At 42.4% G+C, this 19,076-nt stretch overlaps 3 protein-coding genes across 5 annotated transcripts; all 3 read right to left on the reverse strand.

Annotated features, from left to right (window-relative positions):
- Window positions 1-9,903: 9,903 nt before the first annotated feature.
- On the reverse strand, window positions 9,904-10,899 carry LOC134191591 (uncharacterized protein K02A2.6-like). Its single transcript, XM_062660213.1, has one exon. The coding sequence runs from the start codon at window positions 10,897-10,899 to the stop codon at window positions 9,904-9,906; it is 996 nt and encodes a 331-aa protein (XP_062516197.1).
- Window positions 10,900-15,546: 4,647 nt separating this feature from the next.
- LOC134191185 (jerky protein homolog-like) lies at window positions 15,547-17,457 on the reverse strand. 2 transcript variants are annotated; one of them, XM_062659770.1, is made up of 2 exons: window positions 17,255-17,457; window positions 15,547-17,112 (listed from the first exon to the last, which is right to left on the reverse strand). In XM_062659770.1, exon 2 carries the CDS (start codon window positions 17,079-17,081, stop codon window positions 15,729-15,731), a length of 1,353 nt encoding a protein of 450 aa, XP_062515754.1. In that variant the 5' UTR covers window positions 17,082-17,112; window positions 17,255-17,457; the 3' UTR covers window positions 15,547-15,728. The 2 variants fall into 2 exon arrangements, with proteins under 2 accessions (XP_062515754.1, XP_062515753.1); XM_062659769.1 differs by having other exon boundaries at window positions 15,547-17,457.
- A 111-nt stretch (window positions 17,458-17,568) lies between these two features.
- Window positions 17,569-19,060, reverse strand: LOC134191481 (uncharacterized). 2 transcript variants are annotated; one of them, XM_062660098.1, is made up of 9 exons: window positions 18,959-19,060; window positions 18,787-18,890; window positions 18,667-18,727; window positions 18,538-18,605; window positions 18,308-18,475; window positions 18,148-18,213; window positions 18,008-18,085; window positions 17,838-17,945; window positions 17,569-17,783 (listed from the first exon to the last, which is right to left on the reverse strand). In XM_062660098.1, exons 1-9 carry the CDS (start codon window positions 19,056-19,058, stop codon window positions 17,766-17,768), a joined length of 771 nt encoding a protein of 256 aa, XP_062516082.1. In that variant the 5' UTR covers window positions 19,059-19,060; the 3' UTR covers window positions 17,569-17,765. The 2 variants fall into 2 exon arrangements, with proteins under 2 accessions (XP_062516082.1, XP_062516083.1); XM_062660099.1 differs by lacking the exon at window positions 17,569-17,783 and having other exon boundaries at window positions 17,883-17,945; window positions 17,999-18,085.
- Window positions 19,061-19,076: the final 16 nt, after the last annotated feature.

Below are 19,076 nucleotides of genomic sequence, written 5' to 3' on the forward strand. Positions count from 1 at the left end.
TATTCTGCAAAAATGTCAATGAGTTGCTACAACAGTACACAAGCAACACTGTAATGAAGTAAATTCAGTTAACACTAAACTCCAAAACTTCTCTCACTGAGACAATAAGCATAATAAGAAATAACATTTAGGCATGCTACGTAATACTCTGAGACACATGGACTGTCAAACACTTTGTTAGACAACAAAGGAAAACTAGCCAAGGTATAAAACAATCTAAACTAATACAAGCTGGGTTGGCCATTCTTTTCACAGGCAATGTGAAATATCAATCGTTGTGCAATGGAAATCATGTGACTGTGTTAAGATTGTACATGTTCACTATTCTTGAGTACAACAAATACACAGCTCATGATCACAAAATTGTATTCACCATTAGTGTGACAGACTAATGTGCTAGTCTAAAATTTATAGAATGTACTTTCCTCTAAATATGTTTCTTGTCTTTATTTCTTCAGCAAAGATAGTTAACTGGTCCATCTTTACAAGCAAACTGAAAAATGCCAACATAGAACTGTGTGACTAAAGCAAGGTTCATGCAGATCTAGTCTTGCCACAGCAAAAGTTTAAGTTTTAAAGATTGTCATAGCAAAGTACACTTTGACAGGAAACTGAGTTCTTCTAAATTATTGAAATGTTAGTCCAGTATCACATGGAATTACAGTAGGATGTCACTTATGCAAACACCAGTTAACCAAACGTGTCAGTCCACCAGACAACCTGTGCCTCACACTCACTCTAAGCATTGCCGCACAAAATGGTAATGTGCATGCGCATCAGAGTACACGGTAGTTCTCATCCGTATGGCAAAGTTGAAACCCCAATAGCCAACAAAAGAAGAAGCAAAAACGAGTCGTTCTTTCTATATAGAAGAAACAGTAAAAATTTGCATCAAGCTTCAGACAGCTGCAGCTACTCTTGTAATGGTTAAGACTGTAATCGCCAACTCGACCGTGTGTGGCATCGTGAAAACCAAGGAGAAACTGCAGAATTTCTGCTCTCAGCTGCAAGACAACTATTGCACCAAAAAAGGCTGCATAGTTCAAGTCCCAGACCGTTTATGTAGGTGTGGCAAGTAAGCGTCAGTTATCCAGACTATTCAGAGTTATGAATGGGTCAGGAAACGGAAGTGGAAGTGTTCAGATCAAATAGTGATATCCTACTGTAGTGGCATTATTGGCAAAACTAAAGTGTTGTCCTTAAATGGACATTTGACAGCTGTTGCTTTGAAGCATTTTGTCACCATTTCTTTCAGTATTGCACTGTAGTGCTTGTTCATTTCACCAAGAAGTGACTGAAGCAATTCCCAGTTGATGCCTTGAAAGGCCTTGTTGTGTGGAGCCAGAATGCATCGACGGTGAGCCATTCAATGTCTTTGTAATGTGAATACAAATTCAGATAAACTCAATCCATCAGCTCCTAGCAATATTGTGCAACAGTGCCTAGGTCCTTCAGAATGCAGATTTGTATCCTTGTAATGAATTACACAAATGTCTCCACTTCCAGCTCACAGCCAAAAATGCTAACTCTGCATTATGTCCACTACTGTACAATGCAGATAGACTCTCATGTTTGTTGTCAGAAAATCAGTCTCGACATACTGTTATAGATGCAATGTGATACAAACATCATTTTTTGGCTGGCAAAGGTACCACCTCAAACACCAGAGTTTGATGGAAGCTGCCAAACAAGACAATATCACCAAGCAATCGCCAAACAAGCAATCTAGTCAAGTCTTTCACGTCTTGTACAGTGCAATCTAAAGCATCAAAGCAGTTTTGTCAGCCATAGGATCATCCAAAAACATGGCTCTGCACTCTTTCAGCACAGATGCCATTGATGGTCTTCTCCTAATGTTGCACCAGGATAGTTGACCCTTATACAGTTGAGTGGTATCTTTGTTGGGTAGACGACACAGACTTTCAACTAGATGATATACTGCATCTGGCCCCGCACTTTGAAGTAGGGATTCCATCCGCGTGAATCCTTTATTTGTTTGCAACCCACTAACATCATCTGAAATACTGCATTGTATTTATTTATGTTTAAAAGGATATGCTCGGCTTCCTCTGTTTGTCCTTGAAGCAGTTCCTTCGGTAATGGTCTAAGTGAAAAACCATTACTACTAGTAAGTGGTGCAAGTTGCCATTTAATACAGGAACAGCTTCTACTTTGTCCCCGTGTTGACATGTTCAATGGTGGTTGCAAGAGTAAGTGGCTTAGCAGCATTGCAGCAAAGAGCAAATGGAGCACTTGGCTGGTTCTTGTCTAACTTGCATACTCTGCAGAGGGAAAAATGACAATCGTTTCGAACATCTAAAAAGTGTTTCGTCATCAAGTAAATACCATACCCGGTATTTTTAAATGCATTACAAATTTTGTAGACACTCAAATCGCACATTATACTAATTAGATGTTTTGTTTAGTTTTGAATTGAAATAATCATACATTAATACAGTCTTAACTTTTCTATTCTCAGTCAATTATACTAAGCAGAATCGTTCTGAAGTGCAACAATAGGTGTTTATGCAGTAGCACAGGACACCTGTAAAAGAGTTGACTTTTTATGATCCACATGCATTTGGCGTCATTAGCCTTTTTGAGAGGGTTGTTGCTACACTACAAAGTAGTTATGACAGCTGATGCTAAAATCCATTATTGTAGTTGCCTTCCATTGAGCCTTCAAGTCTACACAGAAGTAATGCTACTGTCACAATGAAACATGAAGAAACACTATTGTTTAAATTTTGAAATGAACACAAACATCAGCACAAGAACGACGTCATTCCCATTTGAAAAACAGGTTTTCTAATGCTTCTTTTGGGACGTTTTCAGCATAAACTCAAGTCAAAGGATGGATTGGTGAACTACTGCTTAAGCCCTGTCTACGCGAGACCAGAAATAGATCACGATCCAATCGGGATAGCAAGCTCCACACTGAACTGCACCTTGAAAACAATATCTCCACATCTCTTTGGTATTACATAACTGATAGGTTTGAAATGGCAGATGTGTACATGTGGGTTGTTTACTTGTAGAAAGCGTTAATACAGCAATGTAAGGCAATTCAAATTGAGCAAACTAGAACAAAGAAGAATGAGGAGGATTAGATGTTCTGACTACACTCATGCGCACGTGAAGGTAACGCCTACTATTTTCATATTGGATTCACAATCGATGTGTATCGAATCCACATGTTGATGCAGATTGGATATATCGCGATCGGATTGTGATCGTATCGCAATCATGATCTGATTGCCTCGAAAGTGCATTACGAGTGGATGCGATGTCTGAGGTTGAATCGCGATCCAGTTGCCAGTGTGGACAGGTGCATAGAGTCTGTTAGAAAGGCAAGGAAGCAGGACAGTGTACTGGTACAGTAACTACGAAACACAGTAAAGTATGCATACTGCTATAAAATAATAAGCCAACATTCTAACAGAGGTGATTTTTTTCTTCTTAGCAGGGTTAAAGCATTACTTTGGTATAAACGCAACACAGCCCAAACATTGGAATGTAATTACAACCTTTAATTTAATCAGTGGCATTCGTTCTCATGACCATTAAGCACATAACCATACTGTCACACCAGTGATACAATGAGCAAATGCTATGCATTCCAAACCAGTTGTCAATTAGTCCAAAGATGCACTACTGCAATGGTTAATAATTGGCAAGAACTGCACATGAGTCACTTATTAGTGAATGACAAACATAATAATGCTAGCTCACTGGCATGTTCTCCACACAGGCAGATTAGATTATTAGTTGTTAGTTAATTAATTTATTTGTATGCATTCATAAAGTATATCTCATTCAAAGAATTAGCAGCCGTGGACAGAATTCTCAAAGTTAATAAATTTAACGTTGTATGCAAATTTATGTTGTTGCATGAGTATCCAGTTCTGAGAATTTATCATTAAAGGTGCCTGCTCACGAATTCGTGCACACATGCAGGCACACCCACACAAACTTGGAATCGTGCCTTTATCCACACATTTGCCATTTACAAGTTTGAGATAGCTTGCTGTTAAACAACAAAGCGATTTCTCGATCATTTCCTTGTTACACGTGACCCGAAAATGGGTCTGGAACTTCGAGGCTAGTAGCTATCATGCACGATAGACGCACAATCTGTGTTGGCGGCGGAGGCCGGCACATATGTGCCTACTTTCAAGTTTTGGATGCCATCACGATAGTGCACGATAATGCTCTGGTTTCCAACCATTTCCGGGTCATGTGAAACAAGAAAATGATTAAGAAAGCGCTTTGTTGTTCAACAGCAAGCTATTTCAAGATGATAAATGGTAAATGGTAAATGGTAAATGTGTGGATAAACAACGTAGCACACTTTTGGTTAGCTTTTCTCAAAATGTCAAGTACTAGGAGCGAAACTGCTGTGGCGGACAAGAACGCGATTCGCATTACTATTTGTACTAGGAATAAAGCTGTATGTCATACTATGTGGTGCACCCTAAGATGTTCGCTTGCTCTGCTTCGTTATGACACAACTTAAAATCGTGGCATGTTTTAAGTTTGTGTGGGTGTACCTGCGCGTGCGCGGTGAATCGTGAGCGAGCACCTTTAATTAAGTATATTGTATCTCGTTCACATGCATTTTTGCTCCATTCTGAAGAATTAGCAGCCAGACAGAATTTTCATGAAGAATTCCTTCAGAGTTATATTCCGTTCTGAGATCGATTTTCTTTATCTCAAAGTAGAATATATGCCGTTACAGATCCCATTCTTTGCTCAGGCTGATTGCCTTATTGATTGTTAGTTAATATCCCGTTGAGAAAAATCAAAATTCAAAAACCCGAATATATTCAAAAATATCTTGCCTTTTTCGACGTCATGGCAATAAACGACACGTTCAGAGTGTACTGTCCAATGTCAGGAATGAGCAGTTTAAATTTGGTGAAGATCCGATAGGCCGTTCCAGAGAAATTCGCGTGTGAGTGGAGGTGGGTTCAATCGGCATAGATGAAGATGGAGTCTAGCACATGTTCCCAATGACGTACTTTTGCTCTAGATGCCGAAAGAAACTCGCCCATACATAGTTCTATGCATTGTACAGTTTCTAAGACATTGAGAAAACGTTACCCCACTTTTAGCAAGTTTCTTCCTGCTCACAGAGATGCGTAGCCTCGGTTCCAGACGCTTCCCGTATGTACTATTGCACGTGACAGGTATATGGGGTCAAACGTAGGAGGGGCGACTTTTGACCCCATATACCTGTCACGTGCAGTACGTACGGGAAAGCGTCTGGAACCGAGGCTAAGATATGCGTGACATTGACGGAATGTGACTTATGAGGACAAAGGTCAAAACATAATTATATGTGGGACCTACATGAACAAAGGCCTAGTTCGACAGTCAAAAAACAAGACGTTGCTGCCATTGCGGGAACAGGTTATCGAACAGGGCAGGTATTCGACACATGTACAAAGGCAAACGCAGAGAAGCATATCTTTTAAGGACCCAGATATACAAAATATCTTCCCGTTTTTGACGTCACCCTCAATAAACGACACACTCCACGTGTACTGTCCAACGTCAGGAACAGGCAGTTTAATTAAATTAGGTGGAGATCCAATGCACCGTTACAGAGATGTTTGTGCATGAGTGAAGGCAGGTTTGATTGGCAGGAAATCCCGTCGTCTTGAGAGAAGTCCGGAAAACGACAGTTTCACTTTTGACCTGTGTCGTTTCAGCGTGTGCAAGCCAAATTCGGTGGAGATCAGACTTGCCTTTCCTAGAGATCCTCTGCTACATACGAATACACTCACTCAAACAAGCACACATGCATGCATGCACACACACACACACACACACACACACACACACACACACACACACACACACAGAATGATCTTTACAGTTGACAGTTCATTCGCACGTAGTTAAATTATGGCATCGGCCGTTTGGGCCAGACTAGAATGTAATAGTGTTGTTCTTTGAAAATATACGTATTGATAGACAGACAGGCAGACAGACAGACAGACAGACTCACCCCTGGAGCCAGGACATTCTGCGAAGTGCAGCAACTATGGATGGAGCTGCAGCAAGAAGAAGAGAAGACATCAAACATAACAAATATTCTCAAGAGCAGTTGCCTGGAGGGTACACTCCTACCCTTATTCCACTAGTTTTCGAGCACTTTGGTGGGTGGGGAGAAGAAGCATCAACGTTCCTCAATAAACTTTCCAAACTATATAGAGATGAAGAAGGAAGAAACAATCCCTCAGATTTTAAAACACATTGGAGAAGACGCTTGTCAGTACAACTTCAGCGTTGCAATGCCTCGGTGTTGGCTAGAAAGATGATCAGAGTAACATATGGACAGAATACTGACCAGAGTTTAGATGTTGTTCAACTTTCAATTCAGTAAACTAAATTTCGGTTTGTAGGCTCCGTAGGGGAGCTTTTTAATGCTAATTGTTATTTGTGTAATTGTAATTGTAGTTGTGACACTTGTTGTTCATTAGCTGTTACTTTAGTTTCACCTGTATTAGCTTTGATGTATAAAAATATATGAAAATTTGACAGACAGACAGACAGACAGACAGACAGACAGCTCTCCTTTATATATACATATATATTGCCATTAGTGGTGCCTTTCAAGTAATTGCCCATGTGCAATAAGTTGGTAAATGCTCATTTAGCACCAGTAATAGCAATACCGAACATCACTGTTGCTACTTCTATTCTACTCTTAGTCAATCCTCATGTGCTTAGAGTATCAGGTTCTTCATCATGGTTTTATGTTTCTCCACGAGACTTGTCCTACTACTACTGTATTCCCTAGAATGTGCACACATTTCAAGAAGTGGTGTGTGTGTGTGTGTGTGTGTGTGTGTGTGTGTGTGTGTGTGTGTGTGTGTGTGTGTGTGTGTGTGTGTGTGTGTGTGTGTGTGTGTGTGTGTGTGTGTGTGTGTGTGTGTGTGTGCAGTGCAGTGCAGTGCTCAAAATAATTTTTCCTACTTGCTCGGACATATGTCAAGCCCAACAGAAAATGTCTGGATATCCACTAGATTTGATCAAACAAAATGTTTAATGCATTGCAAAATTTGTTTTGAATTACTGTTGTAAATTTATTCTAATAACTAAATCCTTTTTACATAAATACAAGTTTACCTCTAAACTGTGTTTTGAATGATTAATACTCTAAATCATTTGAGCATTCTTCAATGAAACATCTAAGAATAATATTATAATTAATACCAATACCACTTTTTTGTCAATTTGGCAATCTTTGCCAAATTTTATTATGTTTTGCTATGTAGTCATATAAATAAAAACTTCTCTTATGTGCTGCTGTCTCCTCCTTGTGCAGCTTCTACTTTGCTTGTGACAGCAAAAGCAGAACAAATTCTCATTACAAAGTATACGTTAACCACAGGAATTTTTGCATTATATTCACCAGCAATTTGCAATTCTAGTGTGCAACCCATTGCACTTTATGCATACTAGACTAACAAGCTGTTTTGTACATAAAAGTCCTTACGATAAAATTATGCCAGAATCAAGTTAAATTAGACTTTCAGTTGATCCTATCCCCAAACTTCAAATTCCTTCATTAGAAACGGCATACAGTTGTCTATATGACTGGTGGCACTAAACACAGGTTGAGATCGCTTTGATTTTGTCATTGATTTTTTGTGGAGATTTTTGTCTGTCCACAACAGACTAAGAGCTCCGTCTGGATTCCAGTTAGTAAACAAGAAGGTGACCACTTAGCTATAGTAATTAAATCCACAGCAACGATCTATCTGCTCGGAAAGGTACGTCTGTCTGTTAGTTTTGATCAACTTTAGTTGTGAAATATTTGCTCAAGATGACCATTGCAACAGATAAGCAGAGGGGCAATTCAATCCAGAACTATTTATTAGGCTGTTCCTATTGTCTAATACTGTTTGTTGGCAGGGTAACTCATCCACTCAACACCAAAAATGACAACATCTTGTTTATTTTACACTAGGGTTACTTGGCATTCACCTGATTACCTAATTGATAACAAATATTCCTTTATTAATTAGTAGACCCAAATTACAAAATAGGGTTTTTACATTGATTTCATGATTTGTTAACCATGATTCAGCTATAAGAACAACTACGCGTTTTCACGTGTTCACACTAATTGTTTGGGAACTAGTTTGACCTTTGGTTAGTGTAGAGGCTTAGTGATTATTACTCGCACTTGTTTCACACCTGTGCATGTAGCCTTTTTAGCTGACCACAGCAAGCTTACCAATTATTATGTGATTACAAATGTAACCTTATCACAGCAGGTGGCTATACTTACAGTACAACCTCGATTATCCAGAATTTCGATTATCCGGACAAATTCTGTGTCCCCAACTTTTTGCATTGCCAGATAATGTGTTCCCGGATAAAGGCACTATAATATATTTCACTTCGTACTAATATGCTGTAAGTAAAGCCTTTCACAAATAAGCGAATACATAACAGAGAACATATCTAATAACTAGGCAACCGCTGATGACTCTTCTAGTGACATTAATGTACGGTAAGTGTGGAAACAGAGTGTGGTCTTGCACAGTGGAGGAAAATCAGCTGATACTTATCAACTTTAGATTATCCGGACAATCAATTATCCGAACTAACCTGTCTCCAGAGAAGTCCAGATAATCAAGGTTGTACTGTAATTGACAATAAACCAAACAAGAAGCGGAACGGGCAACAGACAGCCCATGCAGGCAAAGAAAAAAGCAGTACGTGCTACTACATTACTCATTCTTTCCCTCTATCTACACAAGGCGGTTGGATAACAAAAGAGCAACAATTTTAAACCATTCCTATCCATTTGATAGAGCTTGTTCGGACAACATGTCTGAACACAATCAGAGTTGATCGGTCAAGTGGCAAAAATGGTCGATGTCTGACCGTTATTTCGAGCACTAGTGTGTGTCTGTCTGTGTTTTCAGACAGCATTCATAGACTCCTTTACACTTCAAGGTACATTCTCACAAGTACACAAACACATGGGTGTATCCATGAAAACTTGAAATTATGCCTAAGCAAAGTAGAAGGAAACCAGTTAATTAAAAAGCACAAGGTCTTTGATAAGCAGTTAAAGAGATGTGTTAAATCATGCTCTATTTGCCATAGTAGTTCAGCTACATGTAGTTGAAATTTCTAAGAAACCAGCAACAACTGTGTTAGATTCTTTTGCACACCTTGGATATCTTTTCCATATTGAGGCTTGTTTTTCAATGGCAAAACACTTTCTTCATGTTACATGTACTCCAGAATAGGGTGAAACATAAAGTCAAAATAGTATTCACAGTAACAAAAGCATAATTAGTTCAATCTACATCATGTGCAGCATCCAGCATCTATTTTTGCACCTCCACGGATTCTGATTATACTGTGCACGTCAACTTCAAATACAATTATTATGACATTACTTAAATTGCACCCACTGCTATAAGATGTGAAACAGAAAAAATCACATTTTGCCATCAAACAACAAGCTATCTCAGAAAAGGAAATAAAAACATGTAGAAAAAGAATGCTAAGGCTCGCTTACAATATAGCGATGATAATGCTCGCAACGCTCATGAGGAAGCCAGCATTCTTGCTGGCAAGGATGCTTCAGTGGGCGTTAAATTGTAAACATTAGCACGTTGCATTGTCAGTGTTGTATCAGGATGCCGATGGGTGATGTACACTGCACACCGTGGTAGCCCGCTACTGGCTGTGCCCGCATAATGTAGTATTAATATCAACCCCCTTACATCTCCCCTTGATTAAAACAAAAAAAAAAACTAAAAAACCTGTCCTGTTTATGGCTTGGCAATCTCCTTCCGTCAATCACTGGCAACTCTTATCTAGGAGTCATTAACTACAACCTGTACTGTTTTAGCTAGAGTTATCTATCTAGGCGGTGTAATCGTCCAAATACTTGGGGGGCTTCACCATTCGACCGCTCCACGTGGTATGACACGACGACTGGCGGGCTGATTGTTTCCTTGTAGCTGTGGATTCTGCATTGCGTTGTTCTGAGACTTGAGTCTGGAGAGGATGTTTTTCCGTAGTGACTTCGTGGGATCGCCTCAGATGTCGACAATTGCGAACGTATGTTCCACCTGTATCTCCATCCGCTTTGACCTGATACGATCTTATGCCCACCTTCTTTTGGACGGTGCCTTTCTGCCATGTGGACAATGAGGGGCGTGGTTGGATACGGACAATGTCTCCAGGCTGCAGAGGAAGGTCTGTGGTGCCCTGGTTGTAATAACGGGCTTGCTGAGCTTTGTGGTGTGCTCGCTGGGCCGATTCGTCCGAACATTCACGGGGGACGAGTAGAGATTCCGTCATAGGGAACAGAGTTTTAGTGCGCCGGTTCATGAGACGTTGTGCCGAACTGGTCGCGAACCCTTGGCTGGGAGTATTTTGGAACTCGAGGAAAGCAAGCCACAGATCGCCCCCTGACTGCCTGGCTTTCGCCATCAGACGCTTAGTAGTTTTTACTGCATTCTCCACCTTTCCGTTCGATTGTGGGTAGCCCAGGCTCGAAGTAACATAATCAAAACCCCAGTTCTGGCTGAAACAACTAAACTCTCCTGAAACAAACTGGGGCCCATTGTCCGACATTACTGTATCCGGTATGCCATGCCGTGCAAAACGCGGTTTCAGTTTCTGGATGATGCTTTGAGAAGTGAGGCTGTCCAACCTGTCTACTTCCCAAAAATTGCTCATGTAGTCAACCGTGACCATATAGTCATACCTGTCAACAACGAAGAGATCGACGGCTACTTTCGCCCATGGTCGAGATGGGACGGTATGCGGGATGAGAGTCAGTTTCGGCTGAGCTGGATCTACTTCACGGCATGCAGCACATCGCTGAATGAACGTCTTTACGTGGTCATTCATTCCGGGCCAGTAGAACAGCTCACGTGGTCGTCATAGGCTACCATTAATGCTGATGTGAGAAGAATGAAGCGTGGTCATAATTTTCTGACGAATTGCACCAGGGACTATAATTCGCTCTCTGCGAAATAATACGCTGTTTTGTACTCCGATCTCGTCGCGCCAAGGAAAATAAGGTGCCACTGTCCACGGTACCTGCGTCTTACTTTGTGGCCATCTTCGCATAACAAGCTGCTTGACCTCTTGCAGTCATTCATCTTGTTCTGTAGCCACCTGAATTTCTCCGCGTCTGGCTTCGGAGATTGGTAGATGCTGGGAGAGATTTACAAATTCAATCTCCCGCTCGAAAACTGACTGCAACAGATTGATGGATTCACACCCGCTTGTGGAGGGAATATGATTGCTTTGACCCTGTAAATATGCTCGCGACAACGTATCTGCTATGAACATCTCTTTACCCCGCTTGTACGTGACCGTTATGTCATAACCCTGTAACTGTACTAGCATCCTTTGAAGACGCTTCGGCGCAGAATGGATCGGTTTTTGGACAATCACTTCCAAGGGTTTGTGGTCACTCTCAATCGTCACATGGCGCCCATACGCGTAGTGGTGGAATTTTGTGACTCCAAATACGATGGCCAGCAGTTCTTTCTCTATTTGCGCATAGCGTGTTTCGGTGTCTGTTAGCGCGCAAAGCATAGGCAACCGGTTGTCCTTGTTGCATAAGAGAAGCACCCAGACCCTTCTCTGACGCGTCGCACTGGAGGGTGACATCCATCTGCGGGTCAAAGTACCTAAGCACAGGTGCTGTGGTTATGGCCGCTTTAATCTGCTGCATAGCGTGATCATGATGGGATGTCCAACAAAATTCCACATCTTTCTTGGTCAATTGTCGAAGCTCGTCGCAGACGCTAGGCAGATCGGGTAAAAAACGCGCTAAATAATTGACCGTGCCAATTAAACGCTGCACTCCAGTCACATCAGTGGGGTTCTCCATTTTCAGTATAGCTTTCAATTTGTCCGGATCAGCCTTCAACCCGTTGAGAGTAAGGATATGACCCATGTATTTGACCTCAGGAAGTCGTAACTTGATTTTGTTTCGATTGAGCCTGATGCCGCGCACTCGACATCAATCCAAAAAACTGGCCAATTTCTTGTCATGATCCTGGCACGCTGTCTCATGGGTATCGCCTTCACCCACTATCAGCACGTCATCCGCAATCGTGTACACTACTGGTATGTCATTGATGGCTGATTGGAGGCGGCGTTGGAAAAGTTCCGGTGCTGGGCTGATGCCAAAGGGCATTCTTTTCATCAGAACCTACAAAACGGCGTTCCAAAGGTTGTGAGAAGACTTGACTCATGATCTAATGCGATATGCCAAAACCCATTCTGTACGTCACATACAGTATACACCTTAGCCTTGGAGAGCTGGGGTATCAGATCCTCTATCGTTGGCATAGGATAATGGCTACGTTTGAGTGCTCTGTTGAGGGGTTTAGGATCCAGGCAGATGCGCAGGGTGCCGTTGGGCTTGCGCACCACGACTACACTGGATATCCAGTCTGTAGGTCCCTCAACCGGCTCTAGCACTCCCAAACTCGCCAGGCACTTCAGTTCCGCTTCCAGATGTTGCCTAAGTGCAATGGGAACCTTTCGCGTGGGTATTTGCACCGGAGTTACTAAGTCCTCAATGTCGAGATGAAGTGGTTCCCCCAGACATCCCAAAGAGCCATCAAACACGTCTTAATACGCCTGTAGGAGATCAGGTATCTGAATGGGCGTTTCACTAATGTTCTGACCAGACATGTGAGTATTTGTACTGTCAACATTGTCCTGACACCGAGCTTGAAGGGTTGCCGCCATAATGTTCTCGTGCTGTATCCTCACCAGATCCATCTGTTGTATCGATCTAGCTCCCAAAAAGTGATGTGGAGGCATCATCCACAACAACAAAGTTGGCTTTGTATTTTCTACCTGTTTTTGGGTTGTGTATATTGACCAAACACTTGCCCAATGGTCTTAGTTGACTCCGGTTGTAGAGGCACAGCGTTTGGTTTGTCTTCTCAAGGACCACTGTGGGTACCAAATCTTGTCGTCGAATAACATTGCATGATGCACCCAAATCCAGTTGGAACCGCACTCGTTGGCCTTCCACTTCCATGTATGCAAACAGCTGTTTTGGGAAAACTGAGTGCTGCACTGCATTAATCTCTTCCGTTAGTGTTAGGGTCATCAGGTGTTCTGATTCCCCATCACTCTCCTGCTCAGTCCAGTTGACTGTAGTCCTTTTCGTGCTTCGACACACCCCAGCATAGTGATTCTTCTTTCCACATGCTGTGTATTTGTGGCCATAAGCTGGGCATTTTCCTTTCACATGTTGTTACCCACAGTATCCACATGTTTTCTTGCTTGCCTTTGGTTTTGCTTGTGGCATTGCTGTGCGCCTGACTGACTGGCGCATTGTGTGTACCTCTTCATGACCACCCATAACCTTCGATTGCTGTGCAGATCGCTCTGCAGCTCGACATATATCAATGCAGATGGACAGGCTCAGGTCCTTTAGTTCCAGCAAAGACTTGCGTAAGGACTCCTTTGTGATTCCACAGACAATTTGGTCCCGGATCATATCCTCTGACAATGCCTGGAAATTGCAGGTCTTGACAAGAGTGCGACGGGCTAGTAAGTACTGCTCAAATGTCTCTCCTTGTCCTTGCGTCCTGGTTCTGAAAACAAACCGCTCATACGTAACATTCATTGTGCCAATGAAATGTTGCTCCATTTTTGACAAGACCTCGGCCAGGCTGCGTCTGTCTGCCTCGTTATTGAAACTTAATGCGTTATACACCTCCACACCAGCCTACCCCAGGCACATGATGAACGTCGCTAGTTGGTATTCGTCAGATTGTTCGTATATCCGGGACACCGTGGCATAAGCATCCCACATTTGGCGCCAAGTACGCCAGTTGCGCGCTCCGTCGCCCTCGACGCATAAAGGCCTGGGCGTTGTCAACACTCCTTGCATCAGTACTGTGCTTACCTGATTGGGCGCTGTTCGGGATGCGGCATCTCTGTCAGACTCCTCGTCACGCTTGGGTTGCTTCTCAAGCCCTTTGACGTTTCCTTCAGCCATGGGAACGACTCACTTCTGACACCATGTATCAGGATGCCGATGGGTGATGTACACTGCACACTGTGGTAGTCCGCTACTGGCTGTGCCCGCATAATGTAGTATTAATATCAACCCCCTTACAAGTGTCGCAGACACTGAAGTTCATTCAAGTTCAACTCCAGTGTCTAAACTGGCAGTGCAGCTCCAGCACTTACCAAACACACGTGATATTTATCAACAAAATCAGATATCTAATCTGGGAGCAAAATATCTGGAAGTAAACTATGGAAGAGAACTTATCGTTAGTGTATGTTTAAGTATGACTACTTGTGGCAGATCACATCATGGGAGCACAAAGATCCAAGGCACAACAAAAATGCTGGGAAAAAGGTACCAGAAGAAATCGGGCTCCCAACGGCAAGACTGCCAAAAAATGTGGAAGCGCCCTTGCGACAAGTTTGTGGTATACAATGGTGATGAGCATGTACATAGTGGCTCATTGCTGACGCTCATCAAATAATATTATAAATGGCACAGCATCAGTGGCAGCATTTTGACACCTACTTGGCATATTTGCCAGCTTTCTCACTAGCGTCCCTGCAAGCGTCGTCATTGTCATATTGTAAACTAATCTTGAGCACACAACTGATTTTCTAAAAATGAGTGTGAGTAACTGAACTGCCATGGCAAACTATACACAATTTGCAATAAGAACAAATGACTGTCACAGAGATGGGATGTTCTAAATGGTTTCAGATATGAGCCATTAATAATAATTACACTCAAACTCCCCTTATCCGGGCAGCTTGGGACCGGACACTGCCCATAACTCAGAAACGGCCACATCTGGGAACACCCCACATTTCGCTTCTGCGGGGCAGGTGTCTGCGTTGGTCTAGTCTCAGACATCTTCAGGTAAGTCTTACAAGCTGTAAATAAGAAACTAGCACCTAAGTATGGCTATCTGTCGACAAGAAACTGGACTAGTACTGGACTTTTGATTACACGACCTTTGCCTCGACCTCGTGCACGTGGACCACGCGCAATACACGTGATGCAATTGTGCAATACGGGGGCGCCCGGTAGACGGACGTGCCCGGATAAGGGGCATCCGGATAAGGGGAGTTTGAGTGTAATACACGACTTTGTAAAAGTCACTATACTGGGCGAGGAGCTACTCAAAACGTATAGGGCTGAACTGCATGACTTCCGGTCTGCAGGCTATGTCTGTCATGCTAAAAAATGTGCAATACGGTCCAATTCCCGAGCAGTATTTTTAATATGTTGGCTATGGCAACCACAGTGACAGACAATTGACTAACAGCCAATCAGATGCACAAAATAAATGTTCATAAGAGTTTTATACCAGACCAGCATCAATCATGTTTGCGATTGCCAGGTCTTGTTGGAAATCAACTGCTAACGTAAAATCAATCGCTTTCTTGGTTTACGATATTTATATGGGAATCTAACATAACCAAGAGCAACGTGTATGTCCCGTATGTGATAATGCTCGTGACTGCACTTCGACGACTATACAGTAGGACCTCAAAGATACGAACACCTCGGGAAATTGGGTGTTCGTAATTGTGAAATGTTCATAAGTCTGAAGTTTGTAATATCGATGATTACATAACTTGTGAAAACAGGAGTACACTGTATGGCTAACAAAAAGGATAAGTACGTGAACTACAGTAACTGTGAGAGTGTAAGAACGAATTCAAGGGTTACTAAAATAACAATCCATTGTCTTTTGCTTCAAGGCAGAACCCCTTTTTTGTCCTGCAAGGTCCAGGAGCTCTCTCAAAAGCATGAGATTCATGGGGGTGGCTTCAGGCTGCTGCTCTAACCATTCCAAGCAGACACTAAAGCAATCAACAGCCTTTGTGTGGCTAATCTTAGCTACATCAGTGTGCTCAGCTTCATCTTCACTGTCCGATGGATCCTGGACCTGAACAGAGTCGATAATTTCTTCATCAGTCAGCGATTGAGACCCAGTTTCATCCTTGTCAGCAAGAAGCCATTGCTCCATTTCTTCCTCATTGATGCCCAACTGGGAACATACTTCAAAGGTAATTTCTTCTTCGGATTCACTGGCATCGATCCGAGAAGCATCACCCATACTACGACCACCAAACCCTAGCTTATTCCAAGCACGACAGAGAGAAACTTCAGGAATTTCGTTCCAAGATTTAGCACTCAGGTACACCGCATCTTTTATGGTCAGCTTTTTGCTGAAGGAAATGAAGGAGTCTTCACTCGATTCAGATTGAAGCAGCAGTTTTCTCATGAGCTCTCGTTTGTACCTGCGCTTCAGGTTCTCCAGCACTCCCTGATCCATAGGTTGAACCAGACTTGTGACATTGGGGGGCAGAAACATGCAACTCATTCCTTCAGAACTCAAAGCCTCTACTGAAGGGTGGGATGGTGCATTATCCATAATGAGAAGAGCTTGAAGTGGCAATGACTTTGATTTCAAGTAACGCTTCACCTCTGGTACAAAGTGCTTGAAAAACCAGTCCAAGAAAATTGATTGATCCATCCAGGCACTTTTTTGGCTATAATAATGGACTGGTAGAGATGACATGTTGACCCCTGAAAAACAGCGAGGCTTAGCGCTCTTGTGAATAAAGACCAGAGGGCTACGCATATCTCCACTGACATTGGCAGTTGCCATCAATGTTACCCGATCTTTAGGGGATTTGCAATTCTTTGCAGCCTTTTCAGAACCATCTGCCAGGGTTTTGTTCGGCAGCAGGCGCCAACACAGACCTGTCTCATCACAATTAAAGATCTGATGGATGGAAAGCTTATGATCTTCAATATATTTATGCAAAGACAGCTTGAATGCTTCAGCAGACTGAGGATTAGCTGAAAGAGACTCTCCCTGCATGCTTAGTTGACGAATACCATGCCTCTGCTTGAATCTATGAAGCCAACCAGTGCTAGCCTTGAAATCATCTGGTGACCGATCTGGATACATTTGCTGGTGCATCAGCCTGGCTTTCTCCATGACAACAACCCCACTCAGAGGAGTGCCTTTGTGCCGTTCTTGTGTGAACCAAAGGTGCATGGCCTTGTCAAATTGGTCATCATCAGCTCTCCTAACAATGCAACGCTTCTTAAAACTACTGCTGTCTTTAGCTTCAACGGCAAACTGAGTAATTTTGCTCCTAGATTTCTGTATATCAGTTACTGTGGATTTTCCAATGCTATATTCAGAAGCAATAGCTGTATTAGAAATACCTCTGTCCAGCTTCTCAAGAATCTCGATCTTTTGTTCAATAGATAAATTGACTCGCTTTCTCTTAGGCTTGTCCTTTGCCTCCATCTTGGATCAGCTACCACGTGGCTAGCGCTAGGCCACGCCTCAAAAGTGCGCGTGCGCGTGGCTACATTACGTGATCAAATTTTTGCAAGAGCGCGCGCTCGCGCTAGAGCATGCTGTTCGGTTGACCGGTCAGTTTGGTTGTCTGGTGTTCGTATCTTTGAGGTCCTACTGTATACTCTAGGGGCCTTTGCGGTCCTACACAAAACAACAATTGCTAGGTACGATTTCAGATAGATTTTACAAGTAGCACGTTTAGAAAAAACAATGACTAAATTCATAATTCTTCACAACAATTCTATCGTGGTGGCCGGGTTTCAGAGACTCATAGCTGTGGAAGCAACAGTGTAAACACAGCTTCAATTACCAGTATGCAAATCATAAGAACGTGTGTCTACTGCTGTAGTACTTTCAAGTTTCTAGCTAGGATCAAAACCATACACAAACCTGCGAAAATTGTACATTACAGAAGCAAACCACTACCACCACCTATTTCCTCACCTCACGTTGCAGTTGCTCCACACATTTCCTCAGTGTTTTGTTTTCCTGTAATAATGATGTATGCTGCTCTGTCAGCTGCTTTACTTGTGACTCCAAAGCATTGAGATACTGTATACAAAGAAGGGTAGCGACTCATTAGAGTCACTTAAGCCGTTCCCTACTTAAATTACTTCTTTCTTTTTTCTTCTTGATTCACTAGAAGATTCACGATTCTTCAGCAATCTTTGCTGTCGTTTCCATTGCCAAAGCTATGAAAGAGCACTGTAATAAATAATAGTTCCATAATAGCCATTGATCAAACATTATATACATTTCCATCAAAAGAGCTTTCTCCGTTTGTGTCTGCAGTAAAGCCAGACGTAGCAATGCGTTTCTTCTAAAACATAAATGTGAGAAATTATTGAAAAATCAATTACTACTCAGCCATCATGCACTTATAATACTAAATTCTAGCTCGATCTATTACTCACCGAGTTCAGCACAGCCTGCATTTTTAAATCAAGACGAGAAGATAAGTCTTGCTTTTTCGAAGACTGTGCTTTTGTCTTCGTTGTTTGAGACGACAAAGGTGACGATGATGTGATTCGACAAGACAAAGCTTGAAAGTTAGAAGTAGGAGAAGCAGGAAGAGAGTAAGGCTGCAATTAATTAAGTAAAGACATCAAACAGATAGTAGCTCATCACAGCCAGTTATTTATACAAGAGAGTCTGGTGTGTTGGGCGTCCACGCTGAGCAAGTTTTCGAACGGATCAAAGAGTCCCACGTACCTAAATATTAGACCTACACAGTAAAGTAGCTCATAGAACTTCCTTCTAGTGCAGCTCTCACACTTATCTTCATATTGTTCTTGTACCCAGTCTGCACACGGGCTTGTCTCGAGCGGTTGCAGCTGTAAATATAGCTAGGAGTATGAAACTAATCGAACCGATCCAACTGACCACTATTTACCGGTAAGTCTGGAAGACGACGAGACACACTAGATATTACACCATCAATGTCGTCGACATCGCAGAAAGTCAACTGAACACCGCTGTCTTCACTATGCTCGCATTCTACGATGGCATGCACACGTATGCCAGCCGATTGTTTGAAACATTCAAATTGACGTAAAATTTGCGACCTTTCACTCCAACCGTGTTAGCTAATACAGTGTCAAACACCGACAATGGTTCTCCTTCTGCAATGCGACCATGGTCGAGAAACAAGTCTGACAACTCCATGGCTTGCCTGGCTTTCCC

Source organism: Corticium candelabrum, chromosome 15, assembly GCF_963422355.1.
Source record: "Corticium candelabrum chromosome 15, ooCorCand1.1, whole genome shotgun sequence".
Lineage (NCBI taxonomy): Eukaryota > Metazoa > Porifera > Homoscleromorpha > Homosclerophorida > Plakinidae > Corticium > Corticium candelabrum.

What these genes read in the sequence shown, in the direction of transcription:
- LOC134191481 (XM_062660098.1), bottom strand. Translation starts at nt 19,058, where the DNA reads ATGGAGTTGTCAGACTTGTTTCTCGACCATGGTCGCATTGCAGAAGGA. An exon ending in TGCAGGCTGTGCTGAACTCG is followed by an intron (nt 18,214 to 18,307) that starts GTGAGTAATAGA and finishes TTTATGTTTTAG; the next exon opens with AAGAAACGCATTGCTACGTC. An exon ending in CAAGAAGAAAAAAGAAAGAA is followed by an intron (nt 17,946 to 18,007) that starts GTAATTTAAGTA and finishes CTTTGTATACAG; the next exon opens with TATCTCAATGCTTTGGAGTC.
- LOC134191185 (XM_062659769.1), bottom strand. Translation starts at nt 17,339, where the DNA reads ATGGAGGCAAAGGACAAGCCTAAGAGAAAGCGAGTCAATTTATCTATT.
- LOC134191591 (XM_062660213.1), bottom strand. Translation starts at nt 10,899, where the DNA reads ATGAATGACCACGTAAAGACGTTCATTCAGCGATGTGCTGCATGCCGT.